This window comes from Pelodiscus sinensis, chromosome 20 (genome assembly GCF_049634645.1).
Source record: "Pelodiscus sinensis isolate JC-2024 chromosome 20, ASM4963464v1, whole genome shotgun sequence".
Taxonomy (NCBI): Eukaryota; Metazoa; Chordata; order Testudines; family Trionychidae; genus Pelodiscus; species Pelodiscus sinensis.
The window spans coordinates 12,765,862-12,785,498 of NC_134730.1; the positions used below are offsets into that span (position 1 = coordinate 12,765,862).

Consider the following 19,637-nt stretch of genomic DNA (forward strand, 5'->3'; position numbering starts at 1 on the left):
CCCTCTCTGCAGCATGTCTGCAGGCTGCACTTCACAAAGGTCCCCCCGGCTCGGGTGTGGGTTCACACCTTTCCTTACCCTGCTCCAGGTCCTGCTGATCGTACCAGGGCTCCTCTTCCTCACTTGGAAACTCCTCCATCCTGTCAGCGCTCAGCATTTAGCACCCGCCGCCCAGAAGGACACGCAGCATTCAAAACCAGCCAAGCAAACAAAAAACTCCACAGCCGGGAGCCCACGAGAGGCTGGGGGCACAGAGGGGCTACTGCTGCAGCGGGAGCGTTAAGGACTAACGGGAGAGGGGGGTGCACTCTAGTGGATCAAGGCTCCGCTTGCAGAGGCGGGCCGGGGCCGGGGGCCAGGCTGCAGGGCTGAGATTGGCCAGTACTGTCCGCTGATGCAGAACTGAGGCTGGGACAATGCAGCTGTCCTGGGGACTGTGCGGCTACTGCTGGTACCAGGCTCCAAGTGCGCGCTCCGCTCTTGCATCACCTCGCTCTGTCTCCATCTGCCCTTGGAAGGGGGGGGACCAAAGGGGGCGGAGGGTTGAGACGTGGCAGGCGTCCCTTTCCTTCCCCCTCTGCTCCCGGTCCGACTGTCCGGAGGGGCGGCTCTGGATGGATTAACTAGGAGCCTGGAGACTGCAGGGGTGGTGGGTGGCTTTTTTTTTTTTTTTTTGACCGGGATATCTGAGTGATGCACAAAAGAAAGAGGAACCTTCCCAGGCAGCTAGTTCCTGTTCCTGCAGCTCGGTGGAGACCTCTAGCCTGGTACTGCTGCATGAAAACCAGGCGAAAAGCGGAGGGGAGAAGAGGGGGGGGGGGTGTCTCTTCCAATTCCACCCCAAGCCCCGCACGTTCATCAGAGGAATTTCAGCTGCAGTGTAGCGAGGCGGATCTGAGGCGTGCCAAGCCCCCCCGCCTGCGAGATACCCGGAGCAGGGGCCGAGCCCGGAATCGTGCCAAGCAGGCGACGCGGGACTATGCCCATTAGGGACAGGAGGGTTGGCTCCAGCTGGCGGTGTGTTTTGCAGCCAGTGGGACGCGTGTGCTGCAAGGGAAGGGAAAGCGCCGGGCTCTCTTGGGCTGCGGGGCTTCTCCCCAGCGGAGGGAAGGGCGTTTGACTCGACACGCCGCCAACCAGGCTCCTGGCCGGGACAGACCGGGCCACTGGCAGCAGCTGTGGTGGCTGCAAGACGTGGCACGAGGAAGAGGCGTGCTACGGGTTGCTGCCGGCCGGGCGCTTCCCGTTAGCCAGCAAGTAGGTCACAGCTGACATCCAAGTCAATAGGCAAACGCCTCCCCGTGGGCCAGGGACCTGGGGCTCTGCAAAGCGGCTCTAGAGCGGAGGAGCGCGCACCCCGGTGGGGGTGCAAACCCAGGGCAGCGCGCACCCCTAGCAGGCAGGCAGGGAAAGGGGAAAGCTGGTGGCCGCAAGGCACCGAGCTGGCACTTAGGAGCCTTAAGAAACAACACACAGTCCTGCAGCACCTCAGAGGCCAGCAAACCATGTGGTGTAGGGGTCTCCAACCTTTTAAAGCACAAGATCACTTGTTCAATTGAAGCCCATCCAGGATCCACCTCAAACCTAAATACCCTTGGCCCACCGCCTCTCCCACCCCTTTTTCAAGGCCCTGCTCCACTCTTCCCCTTCTCCAAGGCCTCACCCTGCTCACTCTCTGGAAACTGGGCAGAAGAGTGGAGGGAAGATGACATCTTGACATCAGCACTCCCCTCTTCTGCTTCCCCTCCCATGCATAGCAAGCAGGAGGCTCTTGGGCGCAGCTCCAAGGCAAAGAGCAGGAGGTGCACAGCAGTGGGAGAGGAGGCAGCTGAAGTGCTGGCACTTAATGGCCTCTTGGCCAAACCAGTCTGGATCACCTGTCAAAGGCTCCAAGATCTAGCAATAGATTCAGATCTACTGATTGATGACCACTGATGCAGGTGGTATCACAAGCTTTTCTTGGGCACAATCCACTTCTAGACTGGGATTCAGTTCCCAGCTGTTCACAGACTTCCTGGTTGACTTTAGGCAGAGCCCTGCAAATCTGCAGATACCCACCCTGTATTTGTGGATGTGGATAAATATCCACGGGCCATGTCTGCAGATCAGCTGCAGATGCAGATACAGACTTGATATCTGCACAGGGCTGTAACTTTGGGCAAGTCATTTGGTGCCACTTTCCTCCCAGTAAATTGGGTAGACTCATACTTCCTTCCTTCCACCCTTTGTCTATTTAGACAAATTGTGTGCTCTATGGTCAGGGACACTCTCCTAATGTGTGTACAGGCAGTCCCCAGGTTACGTACAAGATAGGGACTGTAGGTTTGTTCTTAAGTTGAATCTGTATGTAAGTCGGAACTGGCGTCCAGATTCAGCCGCTGCTGAAACTGATCAGTTTCAACAGCGGCTGAATCTGGACGCCAGTTCTGACTTACATACAGATTCAACTTAAGAACCCCAGGCTCCGCGGCTTTGCTCTGGGCTGTCCGCTGCCCGCGTATTCCGCCGCTTTGCTCCCCGTCCCCCTGGTCTGCAGACCAGGGAGAGGGAGGGCCCGTTCTTAACTGCGGATCCGACGTAAGTCGGATCCGCGTAACTCGGGGACTGCCTGTATTACAAAACACCTCTCAGGGGTGGTCTAGAGATAATACTTGGCTCTGCCATGAGTGCCTGGGACAGGGCTAGGTGACCTCTAAAGGTCCCTTCCAGTCCGGTGTTTCTATGATTCTATGTACAGTGCCTAATAAATGGGACTCCAGTTGCTGGCAGAGCCTCTAGGTTATTCTAAATAATTAATTACTGAGGGCACACATTTTGTAAATGTGTCCCCATTCCCTACTTTCCTCCATATCCCTTTTGTTCCCTTATGGCTCATATTTCCCCTTCCCACCCCATTCTCACCCTGTCACCCCCTTATTTTTCCATATACCAGAAGTTCTCTGTGCCCCCATTCCCTCCATTTTAGAGATCCCCATTATCCCCCATGCTGTGTGATTCTGTGTGTTCCCCCATTCCCCAATGCTCTCCTTCTCCCCATAGCAGGGTTCCCATATTCTCCATATGTCTGTATCCCCTTCTCTCTACCTCCCCATATCAGGGCCCTCCATTCCCTGCCACCCCCATGCCAGGGTATCTGTGTGCCCCCCCCCCATTCCATCACCATTATTATTTCTCTTCTTTCTGGGGGATAAATCATTCAGGGTGTCAACATGTTTAACTCTTTTGGGAGGATGGGCAAAGATGTGATGCAGTCCTGTTATCCTGAAAGGTGTTAATTGGGGCCATCAACCCATTCTTTAATCTACAGACAATTGCAGAGGTGCTTGAAACTGTGGCTTGGCTAAGCAGATGGCAGGGGCATTATGTGTAGGATTCTGTCCAACAATGCCAGAACATTCCCTGCAATTATGGAATTGATTGGGTGCAGTATCCAAAGGTTATTAGGATGTTACATCTAGGGAGAAATGCTGTCAAGTTGAGTGAGCCCCCAATCCTTCCCCAACATTAACTATTAATTAATTATTATTATTATTATTGTATTAACAGCAAGCCAGAAGTTGTAAACTAGCCCTTACCCTCAACTCCACACACCCCAGACTTTCTTACATTCCCCCATTAGTTAGTTTTCCAGCTCTTCACCTTGTCTACCACCTCAGTGTGAGTGACCCTCCTCTTGCACATCCTCTGCATGAGAAATCCATGTAAATTATACTTCTTTATCACTTACACACATTATATGATAAGCTTCCACCCAAACTCATTCAAACCATCACATATGGCTTTGCTGTATTTGGCTCGGTGACTTTTATTGGAGTTGCACCCACTTCCCTCAGGCTTTTTATTTTCTGTGGGTGTCTGTTGCTTTCTGTTTTCTCTCTGAAGTGTGTGCAGACCTCTGAGAAGTGGGCCTGGCACTGCTCACCTGGCCTGCTTGAGTCTGGATCAGTTGCTTCTGGGCGCGCCTGGGCTGTCCCGCTGCGGGCATGCTCCGCGGCTTTTCTCCCGGTCTCCCTGCAGACCAGAGTGACCGGGAGCAGCTTTTCTCGCCCCGGAGGACGGGGGCGGCGGGACTGCAGCGCATCTAGGCATCCCGCTGCTCCAGTCCTCCGGGGCGAGAAAAGCCCCGTTCGTAACTGCGGATCCGACATAAGTCAGATCCGCGTAACTCGGGGACTGCCTGTACTGAAGGAGAGGAAGGAGGGAAATTGTGGAGAGTCACCTCCTCCCTTGGATACATTGAATAGACGAGGAAGAGAAGTTGCCTAGGACGTTGCTAAGTCTGCAAAGAGCCCCCCAAAGCAATCCGCTGCTTGTGCTTACCACCTGCCCTTATAAGTTATAGGAGCTTCAGGGGGTAGCCGAGTTAGTCTGTTACAGAAAAAAACAACAAATGGTCTGGTAGCACTTTATAGATTAACAAAACATGTAGCTGGTATCATGAGCTTTTGTGGGCACAGCCCACTCTGGTCAGCTGAAGAAGCAGGCTGTGCCCACAAAAGCTCATGATACCATCTATATGTTTTGTTAATCTATAAAGCGCTATCAGACCATTTGTTGTTTTTTTCTTATAAGTTATAGGAGATCTGGGTTCAAATGACTGGAAGTACTTTGGCTTGGGACCATCTTTTTGTTCTGTGTCTAGCACCTGACACAAAGGGGTCCTGGTCCATGACTGGAGCTCATAGATGCTAAAATAACAATGATAATTAGCAACACCAGTCACTGAGCCAGGAGTTAGGGTCAGCCAGATCAGTAACTAAGGTGAGGAAGTGCCTTGTCCTTCTCCAGGTCAGTCCTTTTTAAAGATAGTAGGAAGCGGGTGGGAAGGCATAAGGGGCCACATGCCCCAAAAGCCATAGGCAGGAGGGACAAGGGGCTGGCCACAAGGTTAGTAGGGGGCTGGGGGCTGTCACCTGCAGCACAGATCCGACCGTCTTCCCCCACATTCACTGGCAATGGCAGCAGAATTGGAGCAACATGGCTCCCAACTTGTTCTGTTCCTCCAGCCGCGTTGTTTGGAGGAGGGATGGGACTGCCTCCTCACTCACCTGTGGGAAGCAGAGTGAGCTGGGGGAACTCTGCTTTCCCTGCCACTGCCTGTGAGTGCAGGGCAGGGGCAGCCCTTGCTGCTGGCATTGGTCCTGTGACTCTGTTAGTCTCCTGGGCCACCTTGGTTGGGGTGGTACAGGAACAGGGAGAGGGGGGTTATTCCAGCCCTTCCCAGGCTGGGGGGAGTCATGTGGCCAGTGGCCTCCTCCAGGTCTCCCCCCTCACCAGTCACTTCTGAAAGAATAGTGGACATTGTGCACTCCTAGGCTATGTCTACACTGCAGGCTTTTGCCCGCAGAGAGTATGCTAATGAAGTGCTCATTAGCATTTGTTACACTGTCACTTGCATATTCTCTACCAATGCTTTTTGGGCAAGAGGTTTTTGCGCAAAACCAAGCAGTGTAGATGCATCTGTTTTGTGCAAAAACTCCCTTTTGCCCAAGATCCTTATCCCTCAGAAAAGGGATCTTGCACAAAAGGTTTTTTTTGCACAAAACAGACCCGTCTACACTGCTTGTTTTTGCGCAAAAACCTCTTGTGCAAAAAGCATCAGTAGAGAATATGCAAATGACAGTGCAACAAATGCTAACGTGAGCACTTCATTAGCATACTCTCTGCTAGCAAAAGCCTGCAGTGTAGACATAGCCTAGATGCTGTGATGCGATTATGTATCCGAAAACTGCAGTCAATCCAAGAGTTTGCACTGATTGGCTCCAGAGAGGCTCTCAACCAGAAAATGGCGGCGGGGGAGGAGGGAGCTCATAATTCAGAGGGACTTGTGGGCAGTAATGGAAAAGGCAAAGAAAAGGAGAAAGGGATAAAAACTTTCAAGGTTACTTCCCTATTTCCTCCCAGGCTGTGTCTAGACTGGAAAGTTTTTCTGCAAAATCATCTGCTTTTGTGGAAAAACTTGCCATCTGTCTACACTGGCCACTTGAATTTCCGCAAGAACACTGACGATCTCATGTAAGATCATCAGTGTTCTTGCAGAAATACTGTGCTGCTCCCGTTCGGGCAGAAGCCCTCTTGTGCAAATCATGTGTAGACAGCACAGTGCTGTTTTGTGCAAAAAAGCCCCGATGGCTAAAATGGCGATCGGGGCTTTTTTGCGCAAAAGTGCGTCTAGATTGGCACGGATGCTTTTCCGCAAAAAGTGCTTTTGAGGAAAAGCGTCCGTGCCAATCTAGATGCTCTTTTCCAAACATGCTTTGAACGGAAAACTTTTCCATTAAAAGCATTTCCGGAAAATCATGCCAGTGTAGACGTAGCCCCCCAGTCTCAAAAAATCAGTAGCCAATTTGTAAGTCACCTTTCCTTTACTCAAGCTTCAGAAGATCAAGGAGTATCTTTCAGTCCTGGGTCCTGTTACAGTATCCTGCATTGCTGAGTTAATGTAGTAGTTCTGACATCTCTGCTTGGGATTCAGGTGATGCTGCAGTCCAGCTCCTTTCCATGGGCAATTTAATGAATAAATTTTTAAAAAAACCCTATCTATGAAAAATACTCACATGTGGAAAAAGATTGTGCTCCCAGCTACAAATCGTCCTCATCTATCTATATACACTGTTGCCATTCTGAATGTTTGAATGATTGGCTGCAACTCCTACATCATTAGGTGGTGATGGTCATGCTATGTGACTGCAGGAATGTAATTTCATCTTGATTTCCACTGAGGTCTCAGATCTGACCTATGTCCTTGATGTCACAAATAGTGAGAATTTCTATACAAGTAATATGCAGGCAAAAGGGCCATAGCTTTACACCAGCTGAGGATCTGATCCACTATTTTGTTCTGTAAGTTTGGTAAACTTTTTTTATTTTACAAGAATTAACTTGTTTAATTGATCCACATGTTTAAAATGTAATTTACTTCCACCAGAGAGATGGACTTCTAGTCTAAAGAGGACTAGAAAGTACAAAACTTGTTGACAATAGAAGATGTAAAAACAAACTCCCCTTTGCCAGCTTAAAGACTTGGGCTGTCCTCTGGTTAGCCACCTTAAAAGAACAGGTGCTTGGTACCTCAGTTCAGATCACATTTTGAACTGCTCAGTATTGGCCATATCCTAACTGGGAAAGACCCATGCACTTGCATGCACAACCAGTGGCTTCAGTGGTGCTCCACGTGCATTGAGCTCATTGCAAGACAGCCCTTTACTTTACCAAAACTTTCTCTGAAATCAATGGAGTAAAAGCCAAGTGAGGCCCTTAGGATTTGGGTCTCAGTTAAGGTGGGAGAATAGCAAGTTCTCTTTTTTTTCCTGCCAAACCTGCCTCCCCTTCCATCTCTCTGCTGGATCTTCTGTACCATACACAATCCTATTCCACACAAATATCATTGCCTCTTTGATGTAAAGGTTTTCATGAATGGTGGCCAGATAGTACTGTTAATAAAGTTTGGGCCTGAGACCAGCATGGGGCATGAAGTGAGAGACAAAAAGACACAGGGAAATGAGAGAGCTATGAAAACAGCTATAGGATGGCTAGGTGAGCTATGGGTGCAAAGGAAATGGATGGAGAACAGGCTACTGTGAATGTGAAGGAGTGCTGCCCTACCAGAAGAATGAGGAAGAGCAAGGACATAAGAGATTCAGGCTATTTCCTGTTAGCATAGAAAGATGTCTGGAGATGAAAGCAAAAGAAGAAGGAAGAGGGGATACCAAACACAACTAAGGGAGAGGGAGGAATAAGAAAGGCAGATAAAGCAGGTGAAAGCAAAGGAGGAACAATAGGAAAAAGCAGGAAAGGGGAAAACAAGAAAGCTGGAAAAGATGCAGGGGATCAAATGAAGCAGGAAAAATTACAGGCCAGAAAGAAGGTGGGAGAGGGAAGGGGTGTAACAGTGAAGAGGAAGGTAACGCAGGGAGATGGAAAGGAAGTGATATAATAAAGAAAGGAGAAGGAAAGGGGGAAATGGACAGGAAGAGATAAAAAGGGAAGGAGGGAACAACAGAAGTGGGGAAGAGATTGTGAGAGGAACGAATGAAAGGGAGGGAGAAGGAGGAAGGATTCTGAAGGAGGAAGAGAGGCTGGAGGTGGACAGGGAAGGATGATTACAGACAGGCGGCTCAGTTAGAAGTAAAAAGGAGATGAGAGGAGGATGAGTAAAATAGGGACTTTGAGGGTGCATGTAAGAGAGGAGACTCAAGGGTTGTGAGAAGATTGGGCTGTGGAGCAGAGGAGGTGAAAAAGCTAATTGGAATGGAGAAGATTGGATAGCACCAGATACAGAAGTGAAGGTCTGTATGCAGGGGGAGAAAGGGACTGGGGGGGAACCTAACAGTGATGAAAGGAAGGGAAGGGGAGGGCAGGGATGGGAGAGAGGGAGAAAGGGAGGGAAGAGGAAGAGGGACTGTGTGGGGCAGGAGGGATGGAGAAGGAGGAGGGGCTGTATGCGGAGGGAGGAAGAGCTGTGTGTGGCCAGGAGGGAGGAAGTGAGAGTGAGGGGGAGGAGGAGGAGAAGGGGCTGTATGTTTGTGGCAAAGCTGGAAAGGGGAGAGGGGCTGTGTGGGGCAAGGATGGGAGAGGAAGAGGGGCTGTGTGGGACAGGGAGAACAGGAGGGATGAAAGGAGGGGGAGAAGGGAAGGAATGAGAAAGGGCTGTGTGGAGTGGGGAAGGGGGATAAGGGCAGAGATGAAGAGGGGCTGTGTGTGAACGGAGTAGGGAGAATGGGCTGTGTGTCTGGAGGGGGAAAAGAGAAGGGCAGGGCTTTGGATAGGGCTGGGAGAGGTTGTGTATGGAGAAGGGAAGGGCTGGGAGAAAAGAGAGGAGGGCCTGTGTGGGGCAGGGAGGGAAAGAGGGATGAAATGAAGGGAGATGGGGCTGTGGGGGAGGAGAGTTGTGTGGGGCAAGAAGAGATGAAGGGAAGGGAGGAGGGGTTATGTGTGGGAGGGGGAAAACGGGAGAGAAGTTGTGTGGAGCAGGACTGGGAAGGGAGGAGGAGCTATGGGAGGAAGGGGAGGCAGGTTGTGTGAGACAGGACTGGGAAGGGGAAAGGGGCTGTGTGGGGCAGAAAGGGAAGAGAGATGAAGGGAAGGGAGGAGGGAATGTGTGTGCAGCAGAGAAAGGGGAGGAGGGGCTGTGTATGGAGGGGAGTTGTGTGGGAAGAGAGGAAGTGGGAGGAGGGGTTGTGTGGGGCAGGGAGAGAAGGAGGGATGAAGGGAAGGGATGGGGCTGTGTGAGGAAAAGGAGGAGGTGGGTTGTGTGGGAAAGGACTGGGAAGGGAGAAGAGGAGGAGAGAGGGGGTTGTGTGGGGCAGGGCTGGGAAGGGACAAAGGGCAGTGTGGGGAAGGAGGGCTATGTATGGAGGGTGGCTGTGGGGCAGGGCTGGGAAGGGGGGAGGGGGAGGTTGTGAGGGGCTGGGGAGGGAGGAGGGGCAGTGTGGGGAAGGAGGGCAGGGAAGGGACAGGGCTGTGCATAGAGTGGGCTGTGGTGCAGGGTTGAGACGGGACAAGGGGCTGTATGGGGCAGATGAAAGAGGGCAGGGAAGAGAGGGATTATGTGGGGGCAAAACTGGGAAGGGATGATGGGCTGTTATGTGGAAGGGTGTTGTGTGGGGGCAGGGCTTGAAAGGGAAGAGTGGGAGGAGGAAGGTGGTTGTGTGGGGCAGGGCTAGGGAGGGAGGAAGGGCAGTGTGGGGAAGCAAGGCAGGGAAGGGAGGGGGCTGTGTGGCAAAAGAGGACAGAGAAGTGGGCAAGGGGCCTGAGGGGCTGTGTGGGTAAGGAGGAAAGGGAGGGGGCTGTGGGGCAGGGCTGGGAAGGGAGATGGGGCTGTGTATGGAGGGGCCTGAGGGGATGTGTGGGGAAGGAGGGCAGGGAAAAGGGCTGAGGGGCTATGTGGTTAAGGTAAGGGGCTGTGGGGCAGGGCTGGGAGGGAGGAGGCGCTGTGCATGGAGAGGGCTGAGGAGCCGTGTGGGGAAGGGGACTGTGGGGCAGGGCTGGGAGGGAGGAGGCGCTGTGCATGGAGGGGGCTGAGGAGCCGTGTGGGGGAGGGGGCTGTGGGGCAGGGCTGGGAGGGAGGAGGCGCTGTGCATGGAGGGGGCTGAGGAGCCGTGTGGGGGAGGGGGCTGTGGGGCAGGGCTGGGAGGGAGGAGGCGCTGTGCATGGAGGGGGCTGAGGAGCCGTGTGGGGGAGGGGGCTGTGGGGCAGGGCTGGGAGGGAGAAGGCGCTGTGCATGGAGGGGGCTGAGGAGCCGTGTGGGAGAGGGGGCTGTGGGGCAGGGCTGGGAGGGAGGAGGCGCTGTGCATGGAGGGGGCTGAGGAGCCGTGTGGGGGAGGGGGCTGTGGGGCAGGGCTGGGAGGGAGGAGGCGCTGTGCATGGAGGGGGCTGTGGGGCAGGGCTGGGAGGGAGGAGGCGCTGTGCATGGAGGGGGCTGTGGGGCAGGGCTGGGAGGGAGGAGGCGCTGTGCATGGAGGGGGCTGAGGAGCCGTGTGGGGGAGGGGGCTGTGGGGCAGGGCTGGGAGGGAGGAGGCGCTGTGCATGGAGGGGGCTGAGGAGCCGTGTGGGGGAGGGGGCTGTGGGGCAGGGCTGGGAGGGAGGAGGCGCTGTGCATGGAGGGGGCTGTGGGGCAGGGCTGGGAGGGAGGAGGCGCTGTGGGGCAGGGCGGGGAGGGGGGAGGGGCTCTGTGCGTGCGGCAGCCGGCGGGGCGGGCCGGCGGGATGACGGGCGGGGAGGTCCGGCAGGAGCATCCGCGAGCCCGGCTTTGACAGGAGGGGCTGGCGCGGCGCGGCGCGGCGGCAGGTGCGGGCCGGGGATGGAGGCCGCGTAGGCGGAGGGCGCTGGGCGCGGATCGCGCGGGCGGCGGGGCGGAGCCGGCCCTGCCCGCCGCAGGGACTCGCCGGCAGGAGGGGAGCGGAGCCGGATCCGCGCTCGGGCAGGTCCGGCCGGGAGGATGGGCAACGCCGACTCCAAGCTCAACTTCAGGAAGGCGGTGATCCAGCTCACCACCAAGACCCAGGTGAGCGGCCGGGCCGGGCCGGGAGGGGCGGCCGCAGCGATCTCCCTGTCAGCGGGGGAATCCGGGTCCAGGTCCGCCATGATCGGGGGGAGCCGTTTGGCGAGGGGACCATTGGGGGCGGCCCCTGCGAGGTGGTTTGGGGACCCCTTCTGGGGAGTTGAATGGGACCCCTGAGGCTCGGGGGCAGGGGTGTTGGGGTGCCAGTGGCTGCACCCCTGGCGGGTGGTGATTTGGGGGGAGACTCTTGGGGGTCCTCTGGGCATTTCCAGGATCCCCTGCAATGAGATTACCCTGCCCCTTAAGAACAGCTGCTCCGTTCCCTCACAGCCCTGCATGGTGGCACCCCCCCCCCCCCCCCCGGCTTTTAATTGCACCCACGGGAAGGAGTGCCAGTTGGATGTTCCCTGTTGCCAAAGCTGCCCCCCTTTGGGGCTTGACTGGCAAGGGTTGGCGAAGGCAGCATCCTTGGGACTGGGCCTTGCAGGTAGAGAAGGCCTGGCTGGAGTAGCGGATGGGAGGGGGCAGTGCCAAGGAAGGAGACATTCCCATCACGGGCCTTTCATAATATTCCTACAGCTGCACAACTCTGCCTTGCAGCCTGGATAAATAATATGAATTGTATAACCTCCCCTAGTGCTTCTCCCCATAAGAACTGCCTCCCAGGCACAGGTGAGAGTGAGGGTAGGTGTAACAGCTGTTGGCTGTCAGCAGGATCCCACACAGAGCCATTAGTGCTGGTTAGCTTGCAGTGCTGTTTATGGACAGAGGTGGAGAGTTGTAGTGCCATTGGGCTGTTTAATTTGGACCTGGGCAAGCATGAAAAACCTGGATGAGGGGATATTCTCTGTGGGAGAAAGTTATGTTCACCAATACACTGCTCCTTGTTCTGCTGTGTCGTTAGAGCTTCTCCATTTTCTGCAGATTAGGATTGGAATTTGGGACCTGTGGTTTTAAAGCATTGTGACTAATCTACAGACCTGCTGCTTCATATCTGCCGATTTGTAACAGCTGGAGAATTCTAGATTTGTGGAAAGTCACGACTTAGTAACCATTGAATCAGGCTGTACACGTTTCCCTGTACTGCTCTGTCACTGTATTTCAGACCTCACCACCGACAGTGCATACTGTTCCACTACTGAGCCTTCCGTTTGGAGATTGGCAGTTCTGTAGTAATTTGTGTGATGACTTCGTAACATGGATTAACAGTCACTCAGGATTCTTTAGCTGTAGATGAATGCATATCTTTATATCTTAGATGTATTTATTAAAATAAGGGAAATTGATGCTAATCAAATCTTATGCCTCAAGGACCAGCTCATCAGGTCAGTGAGGATTTTCACCCTATATGCAACATTGCCTAATTACCTAGGTGCATTAAGTTTTTTTTCATTGTTCTCTGATGAGGCTACCTGAGGCAGGGTTACTAAGATTGGTGGACCAATTTTCTGATCTGGTAATGCAGGGTCTGTCCTCTTAATGCATTCAACTGATCAAGAGCGTAAATCAGTAGTGGATCCCCATTTTTTTTCTTGTATCTATGCATTTTCTTGTAGCCCCTTCAGAAGAATCCTGTCAGTTGTACAGGAGGTAGCTGAATGAAACTGGCGTAGCTCGTGTGATTATTGTTAGTTTTACACACTGATATGCTGCTGAGGAAGAGCTAAGAGCCACTTGTATCAGAAGAGGATCACACCTGTGTTGCTTCAAGTTGGTGCTGTATCTCTGCAGGCTTAAGGAGGAGAAGGAAGTAAAACAAAAATCAGAAGTGTATATTAGAGGGCAGGAAGCTCCCCTGGTGAGGTAGCAGCTGTGGATCTTAGTTTGGGACCAATATGAAGTCTTTTCTTAGGGAAGCAGATAATGGGAATTGAATGGAACCAGCATGTTATTCTTTGGACTCTAAAAGGGAATTATATTTAAGTATTTCTGATCTACAAAGGAGGGCTGCCATCCTCAAGGATCTCTGGGGAGGGAGGGAAAGGGCTGAGGATCCTCTAAAAGATCCTCTTTTAGAGTTGGGGGCCACTGACCCACAGAAAAATCAGTTAGGGGCCACACAAAAGTGAGAAGCAACAAAAAAAAGTCACTGACATGGCCCCCAACTGAGAAGCAGAAAGATACCCCTCACATTCTCCTCATACACCAGAGCCTGGGGACCCTGGCTAGTAGATTTTATGGCCCCACAGGATGTGGGATGGGGTAAAAAATGAGGGGTTCAGTGTGGGGGGGGTGGCCGAGAAACAGGCTTTGGGTGTGAGTCTGGGCAGAAGGGAGAGTGAAGGAGCCTCAGTCCCCAGGTGGTATGTTCTCTGCCCCTGTTCCAAGACTATTGGAAGTATAGAGGACTGGTGGAGGAAGAGACTGATTTTTAATAGAGTGGTGTAGGGTAAAGGGAAATATTTATGAACATGTGGGCTTGGGACAAAAGTTTGGTTTGGTGAATGACTAACAGAGAGAGAAAAGCTCCAGGGGGTCACTGAGTTAGTCTGTACAGGATAAACTTAAAAAACAAAACCGGTTTTGTCAGTCTATATAAAGTGCGACAAGATCAGTTTTTGTTTTAAGTTTAAATAGCTAAATTTGGTGGGGAGTATTAATTCCGTTCTAGAGGCCAAATCCCTGCAATTTTGGATTCTCCATCCACTGTTTGAAAGTGTGTTTGTAGAAGGAGAGATTGCAGAATGAATGATCCTCCACCTTCCGTCATCTTGTCATGTCTGGAGCTTACAAAAAGAGCTCTGAGCAGGGCGATCACATGTATTATAGGCCCAGAAGGCTGCGTGGCTTCTCTGGTTTGTTGACATATGTAGCGAGATAAAGTTCACCGTGGCACTGAATAAAGAAAAGGCAATCTATGTTCTTGGCTGGATTTGTTACAGGCATCTGTAGAAAGGCAGGTAAGATTTATGCCATTTGGGAAAGAGGGTGGGGTAGTGAAACACCCATATTTACATACCTGAAAAGGGCACTGCTGCTTAACCATACAGTTCTCAATGCTGGTCTTTCTTGCACATTTCTGACTTTAAGGAGGTAACTGAGTCTCAGTCCATTAGGTTCCTGTAATTAAAAACAAAATACTGCTCTCATTTGAACAGTTTCCCCACAGGTGTTTACCAAAACTAAGCAATGTTCCCTAAGCAGCATATCTACCCTTTCTTCTTTCTCTTAACACCTGAGGACAGGACAAATGGAAGTTTACATTTTATTAAATCATTGCTTACTTTTGCTGAGTAAGCAGGAAAGCACAATTGTGGTTGTCTAAGGCTTCGATAGCAGGAAATAGTCCAGCTAAGAACAATGTTCAGTCACTGGTTAAAAAGAGTTCAGATTTGGCCCAAGTTTAGCTTTTTGTAAAAAACAAGCTCTTGTAAACTGGAAACATTTCCATAATTAAAATAAACTTCCCATGGAGTTGTTTTTTTTTTTTAAATCAACAAACATTTCCTTTCAACCCAAACAGTGCAGGATCCAGAATGTGAAAGTAAAACTGACTGTAAATAAATATGAAATTGACTTAATTTTAAAGGCAAGAAAAATGACAGAAGCCAATAAAGGGTGAAAAGCATATAGGATTTTCAAAGTACTTTCCCTTCTGGTTATATAATCACATAGAAAATATATTTGTTTATCATGGTGACCTACCTTCATTATAATCAGATGTGTCTCCTGAGCTGTTTGAATAACTGGAATTTATCTAGACCTGTTTTTTAAATAGTTAATGCCCATTTGATAATATTATTACTTGTGCCTTTCACCTGAGGATCTCGGGTTGCTTTACCATCATGAATGAACTAACCTTCTTCTACCTTCCCTCATCACTCATGTTACTTAGATGGTATCTCTTGGATGGATAATGTGAATAAAAATAGGTTTTGGCCTGCTAGGGTAGCACAATAAGTTAGTTGTAGAGATGGGAATCAGACCTAGGAGTGCTTTAATCATGAGGCAATTTAATTCTCTTTTTCCCTAAACAGGTTGTGTTTCAGGAAGTGACCAATCTATAATATGAAATTCATGATCTTCTGATATTTTCTTGTTACATTTTAATGCCAGCCATAGAACTTTTTTAAAGAGATGAGTAGGAGCAAGAGAACAAACATTTGGGTCTTAGCTTCTGTTCTTTCTCACACTATTGTGCATCTGCCATATGGGGTATTAGACGTTCATTTGAGCCTGATAAGAGAATGTGTTGCGTCTAAGAGAGATCAGTTTAGTAATCTATTAACCTGGTTTTGAAAATTTCCAAGCAGCTTAGTCTTGGCTTCAACAAAAGAAAACCTTGACTGCAGGGGTTAGCCTTTCATCTGTCAGGTGCAGCTGTGCTTTTAGGAGTACGTTTTTATTTAGCACATGTATATCCTGCAGTTTCTCCATGGCCCAAAAGTTCCATGCTACCCCTTTGCTCTTTCTCAAGAGCCTATATGTATTATGGCCTGAAGAAGTGGGCTGTGCCCATGAAAGCTCATGATACCATCTACATGTTTTGTTAGTCTATAAAGTGCTATCAGACCATTTGTTTTTTAAGTTTATCCTGTACAGACTCACTCGGCTACCCCCTGAAGCTTCTTCTGGCAGTGGAGGTACGGGGTTGCTATAGAATCTCTCTAGGCTGTTCCATTGTTTCCTGCAAGTGCAACAATGTTGTGAAGTGCAAGACACTCTTCCTCCAAACTTGGCCCCCCAGAATGAGTGTGCAGTCTCTGGCTGGTCAGCTAAAATCAAACTGGAGCTCTGTCTTTTGGGAGTATAAGCACTGGGTCCATCCAGAGAACTGCTTTAACCTTGTGCCCAAGGGCAGAAGCAGGAACATGCCTGTCAATGCAAATTCATTGTCACACACTAGCAATTAGGCTGTACTCAGACTACCACAGGTGGGGATGGGGCCATTTTTCATTGATATTACTTAGGTTCTGCAAGCGGACTTTAATAGACTTCACACTCTGAAGTTCTCCTTCATTTAATCTCTATCATCTTCATATCCTCTCTCCAGTGGTTTTGTGGTTGTGAGTAGAGGGGGCAGTATGTGGCATGAACGTAAATAAGGAGAGTTACTCCTTGGGATCCTGGATTTTTTTATGGCCCCTGTATCCCTATCATGCCATGTCTAATCTATCTTTCTGACTGTTGGTTTGATGGGGCAGACTGCTCATGTCCTAATTCCGTTCAACCCACCTCTGGACTAAAGAAGGGTGGTCAATGATTATGATTTATTTTATGATTTATGTTGCTGTTGCACGTAAGAGCCCCTGTCATGGGTGAGGACCCCAGGGTGCTAGGTGCTGGACAAACACAGAACAAAACTATGTTCCCTGTCCCAAAAGCATGATCTAAATAGACTGAATGTTTGTGGGCATCAGAGGGGACACCGGAGACAGAGACAACCATTGGACTTTGAAGTAAGGCAAGTGGCTGATTGTGCTGTTAGAGTACTCTCCGTAAGGGCTTGTGTGCCCAGGAATATACTGCAAAATAAATCTGAACTGAGTTTAAAGTGCAGTAGTTAAACTGCATTAAACCCTTGTGTGAACATTCACATTTAGAATTACATTTATGAATTAAACTAAACTAGATGAAGGCCACTTTAATTCTGAATGGTTCCATACAAAGGGCAGTTTAATGACGCTATGTCAAATATACACCTTTAGTTAGGAAGCCCTACATTTCTGCTTTACTTCTTGCAAATTGTAAGGTCAGGGCTCTTGAGCACAAACCTTTTATTTAAAGGAATAACCCACCAGCGGTGCTGAATACTGGCAATTGGGATAAGATGGTAAATGTTGACTGTGACTCTGATTATGTATTATAGTGTCAAAGTGACAGCGAATTAGTATTTTAGCAAGCTTAGAACAATGATGACAATAACAGATAAGTGGGACAGTATCCCATGGCCTTTTCCTGTTTATAAGCCATTATCTGCATAGCTCTCTTCTGTTTCCTGTGAAATGTCCTGTTTGCGCAGCTCAGGGATCCTTTTCAGGGCTGTGATTCTATATTTTTATAACTGGCAAGATCACTGAAATCCAAGCTGCTTCCTCTTTGAATTCCTGCAATACTCTCCCCCCCCCCCCCCCGAAACTGTTAATGCAAAATGAAGACTGAGAAACAAGGCACAAAACATCTAGGAAATTTTTGCTTAAGATACTCCAATCAAATACATTAATTTCCTCTTTTCCTCTTACCACACCTTTCATAGCCATGTTTATCCTTTGTGTCTGGGTTGGAGAAAGCAGTCCCCTCCACTTTGCCATCATATGCCGTAACAGCCTTAACTCTGCCCACTGTACCCTCAACAGCCACTTCAGGCTCCAACAACCCTTTCTTCAACAGTTTAATTGGAAAGCTCTGCTCGGACAGCTGCATTTATTTGGTTGGTTATCTTTTAGAGTATTTCACAGCAGGCCTGGCGGGGGCAATCTGTGACTTCAGGCCTTTTCTGTCCAGATGTCCCAAGGCTATGCTCCCAGAGGATAGAACTGATAGTCTTGTAATACTGGGTTACTGCTGCAATGTGACCTCACTTATAATATAGTCTTCTGCTCTTTCTCTCCCAGGAGCAACACAACTCATTTGCAAAGTGTTGGAGGCAAATCTGGCTTTCTGTGTTTGGTGCACACTACAATGCTGTATTTAAGTTTGGGACCAAGAATGGTTTAATTGTTTTGAGATTTGTGCTCGTCCTGAAGAGTAGCAGCTGCTAACATTTATAGCAGCACCAATGGGGACGGTGTTGAGCCTTGTGAAGCAGGACTGCCCAAACATCCTTTTATGAAGGTCCCGTGTGCACACATGGGGCCACCTTTGGGAGCTTAGCTGCAGTGGTATTTGTTAATACGTTCTATGCCTAAATTATGATGATCAGGGTTTCAGATTTAAGATGCTCATGATGGGTGAGGGAAGCTTTCTGATCCGCCTCACCTCCCTTTAGAAACCAGACAGTGGAACACTTGGTGATTCAGTCACCGTTTGAGCCAATTGCTCTTCTTTTCTGAGACTGTGTGAGAAAACCAAAGTCTTTGTGAAGATCCAAGAAGAAGATCTGTCAAGGGAATGAACATACATATATTGAGCAGTGTTTGGTGGGGAGGCCCCTAATAAACCCAGGGTGTTGGTGACTCAGTAAAGTGAACTCTTTCTCCTGAAAAACTTAAACAACAAATAGTCTGGTAGCACTTTAAAGATTAACAAAACATGTAGATGGTATCATGAGCTTTCGTGGGCACAGCCCACTTCAGATTAAACCTGTGCCTCAGGATCATACTGGTGCATGCTGTGGTGCTGGTGCCGCCTGTTAAATTGACCTTTTGTGATCTTAGAGGAACTAGGAAATGGTGTGTTAATGTAACCCACTGGGCAGCTGTCGCATTATTACTAGTGCTTTGATCCAAATTCCAGCTACTAGTCCACCCCCTGAAGTTTCCTATGTAGTTTCAATGGAGTGTTATTTTTCATTTCCTGTCTTAAACTGATCTGCAATATTGTTGTGCACTATTGTGCATGTTCCACCCCAGAAGTGGCTGCATTTTTGCATAAGATTAAGTGATTAGATATAGCTTGGGAAAGCTTTGGGATGGAGAGAGCTACATAATTATAAAGTTTTATAGATGTTATACAATTAGGGCTAGACATCCAAAAATTCAAGGCCAGAATTTCAAGTGGTCAGTTCTTTTTATGTATGTAAACCAAATTCAGATTTGCTCAGTGCTCCATCTCCAGCAGTTCCTCCTGGGACAGTGGGAGCGAAACTTTCAAAACAGTGCAGCACGCACTGCACGTAATGAGCCGAGTTCTTTTGCAGATCCAGTCCCAAACACACAAGCATTTACAGCATTCTCCTTTGGGAGGCAGCCTGTTGGATTCCTTGAAAAAATCCCTTGAAAGGGGTCTATGTGGGCAGCTCACTTAGTAAATGAAAAAGGTTTCCATACTAGTGCAGTCAGTCACCTGTGTCTAAGCACCTTCTTTCCTAGGCTGGAGAGAGCCTGGGGATTCATTTCATGTCTGGAAGGAGCAAGACCAGGGCATTGGTAATAAGAAAGTTCTTGACACTGAAGGATTAAGGGGGAAAAAAAACACAATGAAAGGAACCTGCTCTACCAGTTTGGGCTCTGCCTGCTTGCTCCTCTTGCTTTCTGGCTTTTGGGTTTCAGTGACACATCACCTGCTCAGAGCTCAGAAGTGCCTCTGGAGTTCGGGCTGCTAGTTCAAAAGGTGCTGTCTTCTCACATCCAGTTAGAGGAGTGTGAATCCAAGTACTTCCCTGTGTCTGTGTTGGAGCTGGGAAGAAGGCAGCCTCTAATTGAGGATCCTTGCATGCACTTAAAAGCTTGTTGCAAAATTGGACAAATTAACAGCAACATTACCACAGATGCTTGGAAAATGTTTTAATTTAAACATGTTAATCTCCACCCCCCTTTGCAATCCAAGACAATGGAACCATCCACTGCATGTAATAACCTCTGTTAGGCAAGAGCTGTTGTTTGTGTTGTTATTACGTCAATTGCAGGAGGAACCAGGCACCCTCTGTTTCTAACTTAAGAGTCAGGAATGTTTAGCCAGCTGGGATTTCTGATAGACTGAGCACTCCTTAGTGTGTTTTAATACTGGAAATTCCCCTTTGCTTCTGGTGATCCAG

The 19,637-nt window shown here is 49.6% G+C and overlaps 2 protein-coding genes across 3 annotated transcripts in view; one reads left to right on the top strand and one right to left on the bottom strand.

The window, feature by feature from the left end:
• CDR2L (cerebellar degeneration related protein 2 like) overlaps nucleotides 1-697 on the bottom strand; it is a 33,559-nt gene extending 32,862 nt beyond the window's left edge. Inside the window, exon 1 of the mRNA XM_006136407.4 lies at nucleotides 79-697. Coding sequence (XP_006136469.2) covers nucleotides 79-157 — 79 coding nt within the window. The 5' untranslated portion in view covers nucleotides 158-697. The remainder of the gene's footprint in view (nucleotides 1-78) is intronic.
• A 9,991-nt stretch (nucleotides 698-10,688) lies between these two features.
• The window catches only part of HID1 (HID1 domain containing), a 60,990-nt gene continuing 52,041 nt past the window's right edge, over nucleotides 10,689-19,637 (top strand). For both annotated transcript variants that reach the window (XM_075903704.1, XM_075903705.1), the window contains exon 1: nucleotides 10,689-11,005. In XM_075903704.1, coding sequence (XP_075759819.1) covers nucleotides 10,940-11,005 — 66 coding nt within the window. In that variant the 5' untranslated portion in view covers nucleotides 10,689-10,939. The remainder of the gene's footprint in view (nucleotides 11,006-19,637) is intronic.